The 19664-nt window shown below is 48.5% G+C and overlaps 1 protein-coding gene across 1 annotated transcript in view; it reads right to left on the bottom strand.

The window, feature by feature from the left end:
• Window positions 1-558: 558 nt before the first annotated feature.
• LOC144480207 (PH and SEC7 domain-containing protein 1-like) overlaps window positions 559-19664 on the bottom strand; it is a 137097-nt gene continuing 117991 nt past the window's right edge. Inside the window, exons 11-16 of the mRNA XM_078199391.1 lie at window positions 15144-15334; window positions 11034-11104; window positions 8449-8606; window positions 6623-6767; window positions 2594-2737; window positions 559-984 (exon numbers count right to left, since the gene is read on the bottom strand). Of these exons, the coding sequence (XP_078055517.1) occupies window positions 742-984; window positions 2594-2737; window positions 6623-6767; window positions 8449-8606; window positions 11034-11104; window positions 15144-15334 (952 nt within the window). The 3' untranslated portion in view covers window positions 559-741. The remainder of the gene's footprint in view (window positions 985-2593; window positions 2738-6622; window positions 6768-8448; window positions 8607-11033; window positions 11105-15143; window positions 15335-19664) is intronic.

Consider the following 19664-nt stretch of genomic DNA (forward strand, 5'->3'; position numbering starts at 1 on the left):
TGACGTGGATGTGAATGTCAGCAATGCCGTGGCAGCGAGTGAGGCAGCGAAGAGCCCCGACTCCTTAAATTCAGTTGGTGTAATCGAGGGAGCCATGGCGAAGCGGCAGCAACCAGTCGCAGGTCCCACCGCAACGCAGAATTGCAAACCGGGATCCGCCAAAAGGCTTCCGCTGCTTAGCCGCGACGGTCCCGGGCCGCTCCCGAACGCTGCCCTACGCTAAACGAGCTACAAGTTGATTCGCCTGCCGCGCGGGAGTACAGCAGCTGGGCGTGGCGCCGCTCCTCGCGTGCCGAGGGCGTGCCCCTACCTCTCACGTGCTCGAGAGAGAAGAACAGGCCTCCGCAGGAGGAACCGGCTGAGGATTCGGGAAAACAAAAGTTCAAGTTGATCCACGATCTGTTTGGCGACTTGTCTTGTCAGGCCTGGCCAGGTGCAGCCATGGTTCCTCCCTGTGAAGGTGCAAGTGTACAGGCCCACTGCCCCTGAATGTCACAGTATCGTGGCCCTGGTACCTGTAACTCAAGCCCTGTGTTTCAGTCCTTGGGGGGTGGGCAGGGGGTGGTTGGGGGGGTAGGGGGGGGGGGGGGGGGGTTGGGGAGGAGAACCACTTCTGCAACGTCCTTGAACCTCGCATGCGCCAACCATCGTGAGCAGCTACCCACTGGCACTACACTAAAGTCCGGAGTCGTAGCCGAATGCACAGCATGCTAGCCAGTCTCAGTGCAAAGCTCGGGCGTGTTATAGCTTGTGCTTGGTGTTGGTGGCATGCCGGTAACTCCGGCGCTCCGACGTGTTCCGCTTGACCCGGATGGTGACGACCGGCTGCTCCTGGTTCAGAGACGGACTGGAGCGGGATTTCGTCAAGCCATTCCCTTCATTCTCAGCGCTGTCAAACAGGGCGGACTCAAACTTGTCCAGGTCGTCCGTCGCAGCCTTTGCCTTGGCGCGGAGCAGCGAGACGTAGGTGCTGAACCTCATTTTCTATTGAACACAAAGCACAAAGCTTCAGTATTTAGAATCATAGAATCCCGACAGTGCAGAGGGAGGCCATTCGACCCATCGAGTCTGCATCATCTACAATCCCACCCAGGCTCACAGAACGATGGAGCACAGAAGGAGGCCATTCGGCCCGCCAGTGGCCGCCATGATGGCACAGTGGTTAGTACTGCTGCCTCACAGTGTCAGGAACCCCGGTTCGATTCTCAGCTTGGGTTATGTCTGGCTTAGAGAAGATGCTTCCACCTGTTATGCAGCTCCTAAACCAGGACCACATATAGAAGATAATCACTGCCAAATCCAATATTGAACTCAGTTCCTGATCCAGGGAGTGGTGAGAATGTGGGACTCGCTGCCACAGGGAATGGTTGAGCTAAAACAGCATAGATTCATTGAAGGGGCAGCTCGATAAATGCATGAGGGACTAAGGGGTAGAATCCCTACAGTGCTGAAGAAGGCCATTCGGCCTGTCAAGTCTGCACCGACCACAATCCCACCCAGGCCCTATTCCCGTAACCCCACACATTTACCCTGCGAGCTCCCCTGACACTAGGGGATGCTCAGTCAGGTCCACCGTCATCGATTTGAGTCTGGTATCATGAGCCTTTATCTGTTCCTCCTGCAAAGTTCAGAGCGAGAAGTAAAAAAAATACAATTGGACTTTTAACCCCCCTCCCCCCCGCCTCGTACCGAGTAACAAACATTTCAGCATGGCCAATCAACCTAACCCGCACATCCTTGGACCGTGGGAGGAAACCGGAGCACCCGGAGGAAACCCACGCAGACACGGGGAGAACGTGCAGACTCCACACAGACAGTGACCCAAGCCGGGAATTGAACCTGGGTCCCTGGCGCTGTGAGGCAGCAGTGCTAACCGCTGTGCTACCGTGCCGTCCCAACATGCTAACAGAGCAAGGGGAAGTAGGCTGGAAGACTCACAGACACTGGCACAGAGTGGCCTGTCTCTGCTGTAAAGAGATCTAACATTTTGAGGTGCTGAGTGTGTGGATAAAATCTCCATCCAATGTTGTTGAGGTCAGTTTGCTCCCCACACAAGGGACCCTCATTCATCCAGGTGTGCAGCCTGTTAACAGGCCCCCGTCACACTCATCAGGAATTCCATGGTCCTATTGTGTGATTTCAAGAAGAAATTAGATATGGATCTTGGGATTAAAGGGAAATGGGGGGGGGGAAGGGGGGCGGGGGAAATCTGGATATTGAATTTGATGATCAGCCATGATCATAATGAATGGTGGAGCAGGCTCGAAGGGCTGAATGGCCTACTCCTGCTTCTAGTTTCTATGTTTCTACTCAAAGAGGAGCAGGGGGCTGCTGCTGCCCTGAACAAACATTCATTTAACAAAGGGCAGCGGCTCACAGAGCGATGGAGCACAGAAGGAGGCCATTCGGCCCGCCAGTGGTTCACTCATTCCATCACTGTATGCGGGCTCTTGCCAAGGACAAAATGGCTGCCGCATATGTCTCCATAGCAACAGATACTTCCACATAGTCAGTGTTGGATGAAGCATCCTGGGATCAGCAAGTTTCTCAAGTGTTGGTCTGGTTTCTGCGGTGAGACTGTCCCTGTGCTCACCTCAAACACCAGGTAGTCCTCCTTCTGTCTGTATTCCTCCAGCTCTTTGCCTTTCACTTTCTTGTCAGGAGGGTACGAGTGATGCTCAGTCAGGTCCACCGTCATCGATTTGAGTCTGGTATCATGAGCCTTTATCTGTTCCTCCTGCAACGTTCAGAGAGAGAAGTAAAAAAAATACAATTGGACTTTTAACCCCCCTCCCCCCCCGCCTCGTACCGAGTAACAAACAGATGTGATCCTTGTCCGTTCTGTTTAGTCTTCCGATTCCATCCTACTTGTGTTCTGCCCAAAGGCAGATCCTTGGCAACATCAGGAATTGAATTCGCACAGTTGGCATCATTCATAGAATCCCTACAGTGCAGAAGGAGGCCATTCGGCCCATCAAGCCTGCATCGACAACAATCCCATCCAGACCCTATCCCCATAACCCCATATATTTACCCAACTAATCCCCCTGACATCCCCCTAAAACTAAGGAGCAATTTAGCATGGCCAATCAACCTAACTCGCACATTTTTGGACTGTGGGAGGAAACCGGAGCACTCGGAAGAAACCCATGCATACACGGGGAGAACATGCAGACTCCGCACAGACAGTCACCCAAGCCGGGAATCGAACCCGGGTCCCGGGTGCTGTGAGGCAGCAGTGCTAACCCACTGTGCCACCGTGCCGCCCCGAACCACAGGTTATCCATCCAGGGCTGCAGAGTGGTTAGCACTGCTGCCTCACAGCTCCAAGTACCCGGGTTCAATTTCCCGCTTGGATCACTATCTGTGTGGAGTCTGCGCGTTCTCCCCATGTCTGCGTGGGTTTCCTCCAGGTGCTCCGGTTTCCTCCCACAGTCCGAAAGACGAGCTGGTTAGGTGCATTGGCCGTGCTAAATTCTCCCTCAGTGTACCCAAACAGGCGCCGGAGTGTGGCGACTGGGGGATTTTCACAGTAACTTCATTGCAGTGTTAATGTAAGCCAACTGGTGACACTAATAAATAAACTTTAATCAACTGAGATAGTTGCCCACTGTCAGTTGATGTACAAATGTGAATGCCTGCTCTACCCTCTTCCAGCCAGCAGAGAGTGCCATTACACTGCCAAAACCAACATGGACATAAGGGAGCCGTGACTTAGTCGCACTCTCGATTGTGGGTTCAAGACCCACTCCAGAGCCTTCAACAAATACTCTTAGGCTGACACTCCCATGGAGTACTGAGGGAGTGCTGCAATGTCAGCGGTTTGTCTTTCAGACGTAATATTAAAATGGAGGCCTTGCCGGCCCCATTGGGTACATGTCAAAGATCCCAGGACACATTTTTGAAGAAGCGCAGGGAAGTCATCCCTGAAGTCTTGGCCCACACCTCTCCCTCAGCAACATCACCAAAACAGATCATCTGGTCATTATTGCTTTGCTGCTTGTAGTGCTTGGTTGTGGTGTTTCCCACAGTGGTGACCATACTTCACAAGGGTAGCATGGTGGCACAGTGGTTAGCATATCATGTCTCATCTTACCAGGGACCTGGGTTCGATTCCCGGCTTGGGTCACTGTCTGTGCGGAGTCTGCACATTCTCTCCCGTGTCTGCGTGGGGGTGCTCCGGTTTCCTCCCACAGCCTGAAAGACGAGCTGGTTCGGTGCATTGGCCACGCTAAATTCTCCCTCAGTGTACCCCGAACAGGCGCCAGAGTGAGGCGACCAGGGGATTTTCACAGTAACTTCATTGCAGCGTTAATGTAAGCTTACTTATGACTAATAAATAAACTTTAACAATGGCTTTAAAAGCAGCTCAGGACATCCTGAAGTTGTGAAGGATTCTCCCAAGAAGAAATATGGGATGTTTGACTAGTTGAAGGCAGGCCTCATAACATGATGTTAGGCCACGTAACTCAGTTAATACTGAGCCCATTATTTTACCAGTTGAGTCATTAAGAGAGCGTTATAATGAAATACCCACGGATTGAACCAATGTCGAAGCTGCCCATTTTACCATGTCTGTCGGCTGCCTTCATGTACCTCAGCCAATGGCTGTCCATCACGTAACAGCATTGGTAATAGGCCTCAAATTACAATTCTGTGGTAATGGGGCAAACTAATGTAATGAATCGAGGGCAACTCGATGAGGCTTCAGAACAGAAAGACTTCGTTGCCAATGCTTATTTATTTAGTGATTTATTTAGAATTCCAGAAAGCCTTTGACAAGGTGCCACATCGGAGACTGTTAAGAGCCCATGGTGTTAAGGGTAAGATCCTGGCATGGATAGAGGACTGGTTGACTGGCAGAAGGCAGAGAGTGGGGATAAAGGGGTCTTTCACAGGATGGCAGCCGGTGACTAGTGGTGTGCCACAGGGTCAGTGCTGGGACCACAACTTTTCACAATATACATTAACGATTTGGAAGAACGAAATGAAGGCACTGTTGCTAAGTTTGCAGATTGTACAAAGAAAAGTAGAGGGACAGGTAGTATTGAGGAAGCAGGGGGGCTGCAGAAGGACTTGGACAGGTTAGGAGGGTGGGCAAAGAAGTGGCAGATGGAATACAATGTGGAAAAGTGTGAGGTTATGCACTTTGGAAGGAGGAATGGAGGCATAGACTATTTTCTAAATGGGAAATGCTTAGGAAATTAGAAACACAAAAGGAATTGGGAGTCATTGTTCAAGATTCTCTTAAGGTTAACGTGCAGGTTCAGTCGGCAGTTAGGAAGGCAAATGCAATGTTAGCATTCATGTCGAGAGGGCTAGAATACAAGAGCAGGGATGTACTTCTGAGGCTGTATAAGGCTCTGGTCAAACCCCATTTGGAGCATTGTGAGCAGTTTTGGGTCCTGTATCTAAGGAAGGATGTGCTGGCCTTGGAAAGGGTCCAGAGGAGGTTCACAAGAATGATCCCTGGAATGAAGAGCTTGTCGTATGGGGAACAGTTGAGGACTCTGGGTCTGTACTTGTTGGAGTTTAGAAGGATGAGGGTGGGATCTTATTGAAACTTACAGGATACTGCGAGGCCTGGATAGAGTGGACGTGGAGAGGATGTTTCCACTAGTAGGAAAAACTAGAATCAGGGGCACAACCTCAGACTAAAGGGACGATCCTTTAAAACAGAGATGAGCTCAGCCAGAGAGCGGTGAATCTATGGAACTCTTTGCCGCAGAAGACTGTGGAGGCCGGGTCATTGAGTGTCTTTAAGACAGAGATAGATAGGTTCTTGATTAATAAGGGGATCAGGGATTATGGGGAAAAGGCAGGAGAATGGGGATGAGAAAAGTATCAGCCATGATTGAATGGCGGAGCAGACTCGATGGGCCGAGGGGCCTAATTCTGCTCCTATGTCTTATGGTCTTATAATGCAACGATTAACTTCATATACAATATGGTCCGATTGAATAACAATGCGACTGTACACTACTCCTCCCTGGCCCCACCTGTCGATCCTTTCCAACCTGGGAAACGCACCCTCGCACTCGATTGGTTCAGCTTTCTGCCTCAGGATTGCATAAGGCCTGGCCCAACCACATGACCCTCAAGGAACGCCCCCTTAAAGGATCCACGCTACCACACCCACACCATGTGGCTACCAACTTTCTCTTTAATCTTTCATTAGATTTGGGTTGTCCATGAGACCAGTATTTGTTGCCCATCCCTAACTCCCCTTGAACTGAGTGGCCCTTCCAGAGGGTAATTAAGAATCAACCACATCGCTGTGAGTCTGGAGTCACATGTAGGCCAGACCAGGTAAGGACGGCAGATTTCCTGCCCTGAAGGACATTAATGAACCAGATGGGTTTTACGACAATCAATGATTGTTTCAATCCCAAGCTAAATAATTGAATTTAAATTCCACCAGCTGCCGTGGTGGGATTTGAACCCGTGTGCCCTGCGGCATTAGCCTGGGCCTCTGGATTACTACCACAGTGACGGTACCACCATCTCCCCTTATATTGACCTTTTGTTTCAATCCCTTGGCCGTTGTAACAGAGGTATTTGCAGTCGTTGCAATATTACAGATCTTTCATCACCCGGTTGTAACGAGGCACAGAGCACTCACCAGAGACAGCCTGGTCAGCGTGGTGGGCAGGAGAGGCCGGCTGAACTTCTTCTGGGAACCGATGGCTGCCGGAAAAGGGGGTGCCGAGAACATGGCTGACACCAGGTTTATCCGGGTGATCCAGGATTGCATCAGCTCTGCGTTCCTGATGGGAAAAAAACTGCATTTACAAACTGGACACAGGGGTGAGGAACAGGCAGCAAAATCCGGGGCCATCAGAGGAAAACTGTGAGGCAGACTGGTCCTAACCCTATTAGATTACCATGGCGTCGGTGTGAGGTTACAGGGTGTCCAAGGTGCAATGGAAAGCATGAATGAGTTCCCCGTGTGTGGATTTCATGACAAATAGCAAAGAGTTAGATGCCCAACACTTGTATCTACAACCTGGCACATTTACCAGGTCCCCATTCTCTCACAAAAGTCATTCACTCCTTTTAAAGAAAAGAGGGAGAATTATAGAATATTTGAGCACAGAAGCAGGCCATTCAGCCCATCACTTCTGTTCTTTTTCCACAGTACATGTCTACTTTAGTCCCACTCCTCCGTCACTGGTCTAATCCCAGGCCTCCCAGCACATTATTACAAAAAAGTAGGAAGGAGCATGGAAGAAATGATCGCTGAGGCCAATTTTAACCCCCCATACACCTGGTCACCAACGTTTGCCCAACTATCACCCAGCTCACTCGCACGTTTCCTTACAGCATGACCTCCCTCTTCAGATACCACACCCAAGGTGAGCATGGACCTCCAACGGATTGGTCCATGATTATGCAAAGCACTACACAGGTTAGCCGTTGCTTTCTGCACTGTGGCTGACTAGGAAACTCTCCTGCTCTTTACCAGCCTGCCATCCGGCGCATTGGAAAGAGTGACAGGCTGATAACCAACCTGTTTGGCCACGTTATGATCCCACCTTCCTGTGGCCACCAAGTCCTGAAGCGGGAATTGAATCCAAAGCTTCTGAGCCAGAGGTGTCGACTCTAACACTGCACCGCAAGACCTCCATAGAAATATAGAAACATAGAAGATAGGAGCAGGAGGAGGCCATTCGGCCCTTCCAGCCTGCTCCGCCATTCGCTATGATCATGGCTGATCATCCAACTCAATAGCCTAATCCTGCTTTCTCCCCATAATCTTTGATCCCATTCGCTCCAAGTGCTATATCCAGCCGCCTCTTGAATATATTCAATGTTTTGGCATCAACTACTTCCTGTAGTAATGAATTCCACAGGCTCAACCACTTTTTAACTGAAGAAATGTCTCCTCACCTCCGTCCTAAATGGTCTACCCTGAATCCTCAGACTGTGACCCCTGGTTCTGGACTCCCCCACCATCGGGAATATCCTCCCTGCATCTACCCTGTCTAGTCCTGTTAGAATTTTATAAGTCTCTATGAGATCCCCTCTCATTCGTCTGAACTCCAAACGTCCACTGCCCTCTGCATAAAGTATTTCAGTAAAAGCTTTCAGGTTTGTGAGTTTCCATCCATGTCTGTGTTTCCTGGGGATTGGGATTTATGCCAAGCTATTTATCCACTTCATATACAGCCCTTAGAATCTTGTCGCTTAGAAAATTGTCGCTTCTCAGAAGTCTAACCACATTGATGGAGACTAATTTAGTTTCTATTTTTCAATTATTTGTTTTCTTTTCTTAAATGGCCCTCTTTGACGTCAGTTCTTTGTTGAACTTCAACTGAGATTGAAACCAAAAGGACGAGGTTTATCTTTCGATCAGACATGGAGTGATTGATCTGTACCCTACCCCTTTAGCACAACCTGCGTGTAGCGCCAGGGATTTACTCGGTACTATAAAGACTAGCCACTCACGGCGCTTGGAGCAGAAATATTCTCCAATCAGCTGTCTTTAGGTAGAAGACGTTGGGCTTCTTGCTGTAGTCGCTCGCTCGCACAGCCAGGGAGTGGTGGATGCTGATGGCGTTCTTCAGGTCTTCCTCTGACAGCTGTTTGTCAGATTTGTACTCATCCTGTTACAAACAAAAGAGCGGGGAATTAATCAGCACGTCCTTCAGATCCCAGAATCTACAAAGAAAAGCAAAACGTTCTCCCGGTAACCATCTCCTCATCCTCCCCCCGCCCTTCCGCCTCACAACCAACACCATAAAAGAATGATCTGTTGGGCAATTTGTTGATCTGACTGGCTCATATCTGCATTTCAAAATATTTGACTAGTTGCAGATATGGCAAAGAACTAACATTTTCTTTGAGTGTCCAGCTCGGGAATGGCTTGTTAAAAACCAGAAGCTGAGGAAGTGAAGGTACAATAAGCTTGGGGCAGGGTTTTTTAATCCCTCTTCCACTTGCGAAGGAGGTAGACATGCAAGTATTGGGCAAAGGCACAATCGATTGCTGCCTGCCGCCATGTTCACTGGGTCTTTGGTTCTTCTAGAGGTGGTCAGTACGCTTGCCTGACTCAGTTACTAATATGAGGCGATGGTCTAGTGGCATTATTGCTAGACTATTAATCCAGAAACTCAGCTCATGTTCTGGGGACCCGGATTCAAATCCTGTCACGGGAGATGGTGGAATTTGAATTCAATTAAAAATATCTGGGTCCTGGATTCGAATCCCGCCACGGCAGATGGTGGAATTTAAATTCAATTAAAAAATATCTGGAATTAAGAATCTACTGATGACCATGAAACCATTGTCGGAAAAACCCATCTGGTTTCCTTCAGGAAAGGAAATTTGCCATCCTTACCTGGTCTGGCCTACATGTGACTCCAGAGCCACAGCAATGTGGTTGATTCTCATCTGCCCTCAGGCAACTAGGGATGGGCAATAAATGAAACGAATGGATAAAAGAAAACTGTATGCCATCAGGACCCTGATGGTATATGTAGGTGGCCTGGAAGCGAAGGCACCCAGAACCTATTGTCAGTGAGTCAGGAAGAGCGCTCGACAGACCACCATGAGGAAAGCTGGGACCCCAGAACAGATCAGATATCTGAATGTGCGATTCACAAATAGGAAGGAGGCATCATAGTGATACAGCCTCGATGCAACTGTCCCATTCAACCACTTGAATATAAAATTATAGTTGATGCTCTGAACAGCTACATCTGCTGAAAGAGTGAAGAACCATCAAACTGGTAAAAGCATCACATTTATTCCCCGAGCCTTCAGAATCATAGAATCATCAGTGCAGAAGGAGGCCATTCGGCCCAACGAGTCTGCACCGACCACAATCCCACCCAGGCCCTGTCCCCATAACCCCATGCATTTACCCTAGCTAGTCCTCCTGCTAGCAAGGTCAATCCACCTGACCCGCCCATCTTTGGACTGTGGGAGGAAACCGGAGCACCCGGAGGAAACCCACGCAGACACGGGGAGAACGTGCAGACTCCGCACAGACAGTGACCCAAGCCGGGAATTGAACCCGGGTCCCTGGCGCTGCGAGGCAGCAGTGCTAACCACTGTGCTGCCCGTTGAGATTGGACATGCTGCTATGAATATTTCTGACAGGGCACAATACAGTTCACCAGTGGTCCAATACACTCCACCACTGAATACCAAGAGAAAAGCTTGGATTTGTGACTCCTCACACGGAGAGTTCCCTATCTCGGCCGTGCCCGAGAGAGATAGGAAAAGAAACGCAAAACTCAAAAGGGAGTCTTGAGGGCTGACAGCACCTTAATGATGGTTTAGAGCTAGCAGCACCGTAATGTGCATCGACAGAAGGTAGCAAACGTCCCAATGTGCTTTGCAGGTGTACTGATACCAAGTCAAGCAAGGACTAGTGACCAAAAACTTGATCAACGTGGTAAGTTTTAAGGAGCAACTTAGAAGGAAAGCACGCCAGAGAGGCTGAGATGTTTAGGGAGGGAATTCTAGAGATTAAGGCTCTGGCAACTGAAGGCATGGCTGCCATGGGGTAAGTATTTAACATGGGGATGTTCAGGAAGCCAGTGTGGGAGGGTTGTAGGGCTGCAGGAGATTACAATCATGGAGGGATTGAAAACTTTAAAATTGAGTCATTACTTGACCAGAAGTCAACGGAGGCCAGCGAGCACAGAGCAGTAGAGGAACGGGACTTAGTGAGGGTTAGGACGCAGTCAGCGGAGTTTTGGATGACCTCAAGTTTGCAGAGGTTAAAGATGGGATGCCAACCAGGAGTGCAAAGGAACAGTCAAAGCTACAGTTAACAAAGGAATAGTTGAACTGATGAGCTGAGACAGGGGTACAGTCTGTCCATGTCACAGAGGTGGCGACATTCAGTCTTCATGTGGATGTGGGGTCAACAACTTGGTATGGGGTCAAATATGACACCAAGGTTGTGAACCGTCAAGTTCAGCCTCAGAGCTGCCATCAAGGAACCAAAGGGGAGAAATCTATAAAAAGTCACTGAGTAAATTCCCCCATTCAACCAAAATACCCAGGCGCAAAAAGCAAACCTTTTGTAAGTAGAGGATCATTCCTTTCAACACAGCGTAGAAGGTCTTCCAGCCTCGCCTCCCTCGGGGAGCTGTGGGGAAAGACATCGACAGGGTGACGCATGTTCCACACTGTTCATCACAGAGCCGACAATCATCCAGGAACTGGGCCAAGTTTAGGCAACAACTGGGGACTCGTGTCTGGGAATAAAGATAGCTGGCCTACATGTAGCTTTCCCGTTCTTTAATTGACGTGCACCCTCCACACACTGCGAGAGTGCGGTCCACCTTGGCTCTGGGGGATCCACGCGCAGGGTGTGGCATGTGGTGCACAGCTGCTGTGACCTTATAGACCGACAGGGTTGGAAAACCACTTCCACTCCCCAGGATTTACTCCATTCTGCCTGCTCAGTTTGACTTGCTCGGAATCAACTCGGAACTAACCCAACTGCTTTGCCTGATTGGTGAGGTTCATAGAGTCATAGAGGTTTATAGCATGGAAACAGGCCCTTCAGCCCAACTCGTCCATGCCACCCAGTTTTTAACCACTAAGCTAGTCCCAATTGCCCATATTTGGCCCATATCCTTTTAATACCATCTTACCCATGTAACTGTCTAAATGCTTTTTAAAAGACAAAATTGTACTCGCCTCTACTACGACTTCTGGCAGCTCGTTCCAGACACTCACCACCCTCTGTGTGAAAAAATTGCCCCTCTGGACCCTTTTGTATCTCTTCCCTCTCACCTTAAACCTATGCCCTCTAGCTTTAGACTCCCCTACCTTTGGGAAAAGATGTTGACTATCGAGCTGATCTATGCCCCTCATTATTTTATAGATCGCTATAAGATCACCCCTCAGCCTCCTATGCTCCAAAGAAAAAAAGTCCCAGTCTATCCACCCTCTCCTCATAACTCAAACCATCAAGTCCCGGTAGCATCCTAGTAAATCTTTTCTGCACTCTTTCTAGTTTAACAATATCCTTTCTCATAATAGCTTGACAATAATAATAATGCGCAGGGGGCCTCTGGAGTTATTGGCGTAGAGATGGGAAGAGATGTCAGTGCAAGAAACTCTCTGGCGTGCAAAAGATATTCCTTCCCTCAAGGACATTGGGTGGCGTGGTGGCACAGTGGTTAGCACTGCTGCCTCACAGCGCCAGGGACCCGGGTTCAATTCCCGGCTTGGGTCACTGTCTGTGTGGAGTTTGCACGTTCTCCCCGTGTCTGCGTGGGTTTCCTCCGGGTGCTCCGGTTTCCTCCCACAGTCCGAAGATGTGCTGGTTAGGTTGACTGGCCATGCTAAATTGTCTTAGTGTCAGGGAGATTAGCAGGGTAAATATGTGGGGTTACGGGGATAGGGCCTGGGTGGGAATGTGGTCGGTGCAGACTCGATGGGCCGAATGGCCTCCTTCTGCACTGTAGGGATTCTATGATTCTATGACCTTAGTGAATCAGATGGGTTTTTAATGATAAATCGATGAGACTCGCTTTTAATTCCGGATTTTATTAATTGAGTTTAAATTCCACCAGCTGCCACGGTAGGATTTGAACCTGTGAGCCTGGAACATCATTACTAGCCCAGTGACATTCGCCTAACACTCTAAAGATCCTTCTATTCCTTTCTCCCTCATGTGTTTATCTAACTTGCTCTTTAATGCATCTCTGCTTTTCACCTCAACCACTCCGTGTGGTAGAGAGTTCCACATTCTCCCTTCTCGCTGGGAACAAAGACATTTCTCCTGAATTTATTCATGGCTATGTCATATTTGTCCCCTCTGGTATTGCTCTTCCCACAAGTCCAAATACCTTCGCAACATCTACCCCATCAAACCTGTTCATAATCTCAGATCACCAATTATCTAACTTTCGATCAGTACCTCCAGCAGAGAGACATAATCCCAAGCAATAAACTTAGAAATTTAGTGTGAATCATCGGGATATTCACAGAATTATAGAATCCCCACAGTGCAGAAGGAGGCCATTTGGCCCATCGAGGCTGCACTGACTCTCTGACAGAATATCGTACTTTGGTCCGTTCCCTCTCCCTATCCCTGTAACCTCACACATTTCCCATGACTAATCCATCTAGCCTACATATATTGAGACACTAAGGGGCAATTTAGCATGTCCAATCCACCTAACCTGCACATCTTTGGACACTAAGGGGCAATTTAGCATGGCCAATCCACCTAATCTACACATCTTTGGACACTAAGGGACAATTTACTATGGCCAATCCACCTAACCTGCACATCTTTGGACACTAAGGGGCAATTTAGCATGACCAATCCACCTAACCTGCACATCTTTGGACACTAAGGGGCAATTTAGCATGACCAATCCACCTAACCTGCACATCTTTGGACACTAAGAGGCAATTTAGCATGGTCAATCCACCCAACCTGCACATTTTGCGACACGAAGGGCAATTTAGCATGGCCAATCCCCCTAACCTGGACATCTTTGGACACTAAGGGGCAATTTAGCATGACCAATCCACCTAACCTGCATATCTTTAAACACTAAAGGAAAATATAGCATGGGCAATCCACCTAATCTGCAGATCTCTGGACTGTGGGAGGAAACCGGAGCACCCGGAGGAAACCCGCGCAGACACGGAGAGAACATGCAAACTCCACACAGTCACCCAAGGCCAGAATCGAATGCAGGTCCCTGGCACTGTGAGAAAGCAGAGCTACCCACCGTGCCGCCCTAGTCACTTATGAAGATACAAGGCCCCGGTGATGAGTCAGCCTTGGATAAAATGTGAGAGCAATGATAGAATGCAGCAAAAAGCTGTTCCAAACATCGAACGCGGTATCAAACACCGTCAAAGAATACCTGGTGATGGTCCAGATTGTGCGGGTCATCTAGCCAGAGAGGGCCGAGTCACTTTGTAGGACCCTCCTGCACAAAACACTTTTGTGCATAAACTTTAATAGCCCACCCGGAGCTCATCATTGTTACTGCAGAGTGGCCATCTCAAACTAAGGTATGGTTAGTAAGTTTGCAGATGACACCAAGATTGGTGGCGTAGTGGACAGTGAAGAAAGTTATCTCCAATTGCAAAGGGATCTTGATCAATTGGGCCAGTGGGCTGACGAATGGCAGATGGAGTTTAATTTAGATAAATGCGAGGTGATGCATTTTGCTCGATCGAACCAGCTCAGGACTTACTCAGTTAATGGTAGGGCGTTGGGGAGAGTTATAGAACAAAGAGATCTAGGGGTACAGGTTCATAGCTCCTTGAAAGTGGAGTCACAGGAGGACAGAATGATGAAGAAGGCATTCGGCATGCTTGGTTTCATCGGTCAGAACATTGAATACAGGAGTTGGGACGTCTTGTTGAAGTTGTACAAGACATTGGTAAGGCCACACTTGGAATACTGTGTACAGTTCTGGTCACCCTATTATAGGAAGGATATTATTAAACTAGAAAGAGTGCAGAAAAGATTTACTAGGATGCTACCGGGACTTGACGGTTTGAGTTATAAGGAGAGGCTGGATATACTGGGACTTTTTTCTTTGGAGCCTAGGAGGCTGAGGGGTGATCTTATAGAGGTCCATAAAATAATGAGGGGCACAGATCAGCTAGATAGTCAATATCTTTTCCCAAAGGTAGGGGAATCTAAAACTAGACTCGCTGGAACTTGCTGCCGGGGGAGGTAGTTGAAGCAGATACGATAGTGAGTTTTAAGGAGCGTCTTGACAAATACATGAGCAGGATGGGAATAGAGGGATGTGGTCCCCAGAAGGGTAGGGGGTTTTAGTTCAGTCGGGCAGCACGGTCGATGCAGGCTTGGAGGGTGAAGGGCCTGGGCCTGTGCTGTAATTTTCTTTGTTCTTTGTAACTTGTCGTTCTCTCTCTGGCTGGATTCTCCACATCAGTGGCTTGTGGTGTCTCCCAGCAGGGAAAAGCTCAGAAGCCTGGAAGCCCTTTAGTTGCTCATCGGCAGCAAAGGTCATGGTCATTGGTTGGCACCTTGACCAATATTTTGGACAACGGCATTTCTCTTTTAGGGAATGGTTATCCGGCCCATGGATGGTACAGGAGTGAATCAGGTACATGTCATTACAGGTAATCTTTCCGTTTCCACGGCGATATTCAAACAAAGTACAGTTGACACTTACTTTTCTTCCCATCGGAATCCGCGTGAACCTTGCGTACCAGGAAGCCATGTTTGTAGGTGGCTGCGTTGGGGTCTTGCACGATATCCAAGAAGGGGTTGCTGCCACTACTAATCCTGTTCATCGCCTTCAGGCTGGGGTCTGTTCTTTCGTCGGCCAGTTCGGACAGAGACTTCCGCAGCTCCTCCTCATTGCTGACAGGGGAAAAAGGAAACCAAATAAACTCTCATCTCTGAACGGTGTTGGAGCCACCGTGACACAAGTTACCTCTCCTGTGGCTAAATCAATGATTACTCACTGGGCGGCGCGGTGGCACAGTGGTTAGCACTGCTGCCTCACAGCGTCAGGGACCCGGGTTCAATTCCCGGCTTAGGTTACTGTCCGTGTGGAGTTTGCACATTCTCCCCGTGTCTGCGTGGGTTTCTTCCGGGTGCTCCAGTTTCCTCCCACACTCCAAAGATGTGCGGGTTAGGCAGATTGGCCGTGCTAAAAATTGCCCCTTAGTGTCAGGGAGATGAAGGCCAGTCCAAAATTGGAGGCCGTGCATGGGAGAAGGTCCATAAGTAGTCATAGGGGGCCACTTAAGGGCGCTAATAAGGGCATGGGGAGGTTTCCCCATCTGTGATCTGCCCACACCATAAAAGTGCATCTGGGTTGGAGCAGGAGGGATCACCGTAGGAATTCCGTCCATGCAATTTTACATTCCATACCAGCCTCAGAACCTGCTGGTGGGGGCAGGGGGAAGAGGGGAGAGGGGCATAAAACTCTGGCCCTGGTCAGTTTCAGCAACCCCCCCCCCCCCATAGCAGCTCAGGCCTCCCACACATCCAGTGTACATCAAGTAGTCACAGAGGAAACTGCCCACCATTTACCCAATGGTGACTCTGGCTGCATGTTGAGATGCAGCAGAACGGCAGGGTCTCACAATGTATCCCCTTGGAAGTGTTTTATTTTATTTATTCACATTACTGACAAGGCCAGCCATCCCTAATTGCCCTTGAGAAGGCTGTGGTGAGTTATCTTCTTGAACACGGTTGGCTTGCCAGGGCAGTTAAGAGTCAACTACATTGCTGTGGGTCTGGAGTCACATGTAGGCCAGACTGGGTAAATCCAGTGGATTTCCTTCCCTAAAGGGCATCAGTGAACCAAATAGCTTTCGACAATAATTCAGAAGTTGCCTAGTTCACCATTACTGATTTTTTAAAACGCCATATTTCGATATTAATTAATTGAATCCAAATTCCCCAGATGCTGTGGTGGGATTTCAAGTCTTGCCGTCCAAAGATGTGCAGATTAGGTGGATTGGCTGTGCTAAATTACCCCTTAGTGTCAGCGGATTAGCAGGGTGAATGCGTGGCGTTACAAGGATAGGGCCTGGGTGGGATTGTTATCGGTGCAGGCTCGATGGGCCGAATGGCCTCCTTCTGGACTTTAGGGATTCTATTATTATTTTATTCATTGGTCTCACAAGCAGGCTTACATTAACACTGCAATGAAATTACTGTGAAAATCCCCTAGTTGCCACACTCCGGTGCCTGTTCGGGTACACTGAGGGAGAATTTAGCCAATGCATCTAACCAGCACATCTTTCGGACTGTGGGAAGAAACCCACATGGGGAGAACGTGCAGACTTCGCACAGATAATTATCCAAGCCGGGAATCAAACCCGTTCATTAGTCCAGGCCTCTTGATTGATAGCCCAGTAACAATAGCCTCTAAGTAGCCATACCCCTGAATGCGTGCAGACCAGCACCCTAATGTCTCATTTTGAGGCCTACATTTCAGGATGTGGGAAAAACAGGGATCAAAAAATATTTGCCGAGCTGTAGCAATATCCCCATGGGTGTTCAATGGAAGTGGGGATCAGTGAAATCCCCAGAGATTATCAAACCCTACAGACAACCAGAGAGACCTCCCTCAAACACTGTCTCACACTCAGTCACTCTACTTAACTTCTGATTTTTCTCTCTGTTTCAGCCTCATTTTCTCTCGCTCGCTCTTCCCCTTCCTGTCACCTCTGTATTTCTAGTGGTCAAATTGGCCTGTTGATGGCTTTGAACAGGGCCTGTCTTTCTTTACAAGTCAGGCAATTCTGAAGGAGCTTTTGACATTGAGGCCTAGGATTCAGGCCTGTCGTGACTGAAAGGCGCCACGCTTAGCCAAACACCACATCGCTCGATCCCTACATTTTTTTATATAAAAAGGTTTTGTCTTTTTTTTTTAATCAGACCTGGTACCCCGTGAAGAACACAGCTGCAATAAATCTCACAGCAGATAATCACAGATATGTGAAGAGAATTCTCACAGGGGCTGACTGAAAAATCAATGCAATTAACAGTATGAAGCTAAAATAAGAAAACCTAATTGAAAAGTTGTGCTTTCTGAACCTTTGAAAGTACACATTTCTGTTTCAACATCCAGCTAAAAGCTTTTATGCACAGATCCAACTATCTCAAGGTTGATTAACCTCCCAATTAGCTGTTGTAGAAAAGTGTACACTTTTCCTGACATTTTGATTTTGATAATTGCCTTTCCCTCCTTAATTAAAAAGTTAGCACGGAAGAGGAAGTTAGCCAAATGACCCACCTTGGAAAGAATGCACCCTTCACAAATTGGGAGCGAGGTTAGTCAGTCCCTGTATTGGGTTAGCGTAGAACTCAAATACACATTAAAACCACAATACGAACACCACACAAAACGTAGGGAGCCATTCCTGACTTCACTGTCTTTCAGTTTTAAGTTTATTTATTCGTGTCAGAAGTAGGCTTACATCAACACTGCAATGAAGTTACTGTGAAAATCCCCGAGTCGCCACACTCCCGAAGCCTGTTCGGGTACACTGAGGGCTTACATTAACACTGCAATGAAGTTACTGTGAAAATCCCCTAGTCGCCACACTCCCGAAGCCTGTTCGGGTACACTGAGGGCTTACATCAACACTGCAATGAAGTTACTGTGAAAATCCCCTAGTCGCCACACTCCCGAAGCCTGTTCGGGTACACTGAGGGCTTACATCGACACTGCAATGAAGTTACTGTGAAAATCCCCTAGTCGCCACACTCCCGAAGCCTGTTCGGGTACACTGAGGGTTTACATTAACACTGCAGTGAAGTTATTGTGAAAATCCCCCCAGTCGCCACACTCCTGTTCGGGTACACTGAGGGAGAATTTAGCACGGCCAATGCACCCTAACCAGCGGGTCTTTCGGATAGTGGGAGGAAACCGGAGCATCGGGAGGAAACCCACGCAGACACGGGGGAGAATGTGCAGACTCCGCACAGACAGTGACCTGAGCCGGGAATCGAACCCGGGTCCCTGGCGCCGTGAGGCAACAGTGCTAACCCACTGTGTTGCAAGGTACGTGCAACGTTACCCAAATAATTCTCATAATCAGTTACTCATCGATGGAAACTTTCATATTGTTGCGCATTATTGATTCAAACCTTCAAACTACACTTTCTCTTCTCGTAATAATGCTACTCGTTTTCGAGTCTTACAGCACCAAAAGAGGCCCTTTGGCCCATCGTGTCTGTGTCGGCCATTAAGCACCCATCTAGTTAATCCCATTTTCCAGCCCTTGGTCTGTACCATTGAGTGCTGTGACATTTCAAGTGCTCATCTAAATGCTTCTTAAATGTTGTGAGGGTTCCCCGTCTCTACCACCCTTTCAGGCAGTGAGTTCCAGATTCCAACCACCTTCTGGGTGGAAAAGGTTTTCCTCAATTCCCTGCTAAATCTCCTGCCCCTTATCTTAAATCTGTGCCCCCTGGTTATTAACCTCTCTACCAAAGGGAAAAGTTCCTTCCTGACAACCTTATCTATGTCCCTCATAATTTTATACATCTCAGTCTGATCCCCCCTCAGCCTTCTCTGCTCTAAGGAAAACAAGGCTGTAGAGATTCGCATTCTAATTAGTATTCTGTAACTTGACTTCTGTTTCTGTGCACTGTTTGAGAGCAGATATCCACTCCATCTGACGAAGGAGCAGTGCTCCGAAAGCTTATGGTATTTGCTACCAAATAAACCTGTTGGACTTTAACCTGGTGTTGTGAGACTTCTTACTCAGGAAAACAACCCCAGTTTCTCTTCATAGCTGAGACACTCCAGCCCAGGCAACATCCTGGTGAATCTCCTCTGCAGCCTCTCCAGCGCAATCACGTCCCTCCTACAGTGTGGCGACCAGAACTGCACACAGTAGTCTAGCTGTGGCCTAACCAGTGTCTCATACAGCTCCATCACACCTCCCTGCTCTTATATTCTGTGCCGCGGCTAATAAAGACATCCAGAGGCTGCTGCACTCTGCTGACATCTTACGCTTTAACCTCTTTCTCTGAACACCTTTAAACCCAGTTCATCCATGGTGCAGTGTGCTGGCTATCACGATATTTGTGTAGCTCATTCTCCTTTGATCTGGAGACGATGTGCAGCTCAAGTGAATTCTCATCTCCTGAAACTGGCCATTGGAACGTTCGCGGATCCCACGCTGAAATAGATCTCAATATAACGGTGATAAAGATACTCAGC

Source organism: Mustelus asterias, chromosome 28 (assembly GCF_964213995.1).
Source record: "Mustelus asterias chromosome 28, sMusAst1.hap1.1, whole genome shotgun sequence".
Taxonomy (NCBI): domain Eukaryota; kingdom Metazoa; phylum Chordata; class Chondrichthyes; order Carcharhiniformes; family Triakidae; genus Mustelus; species Mustelus asterias.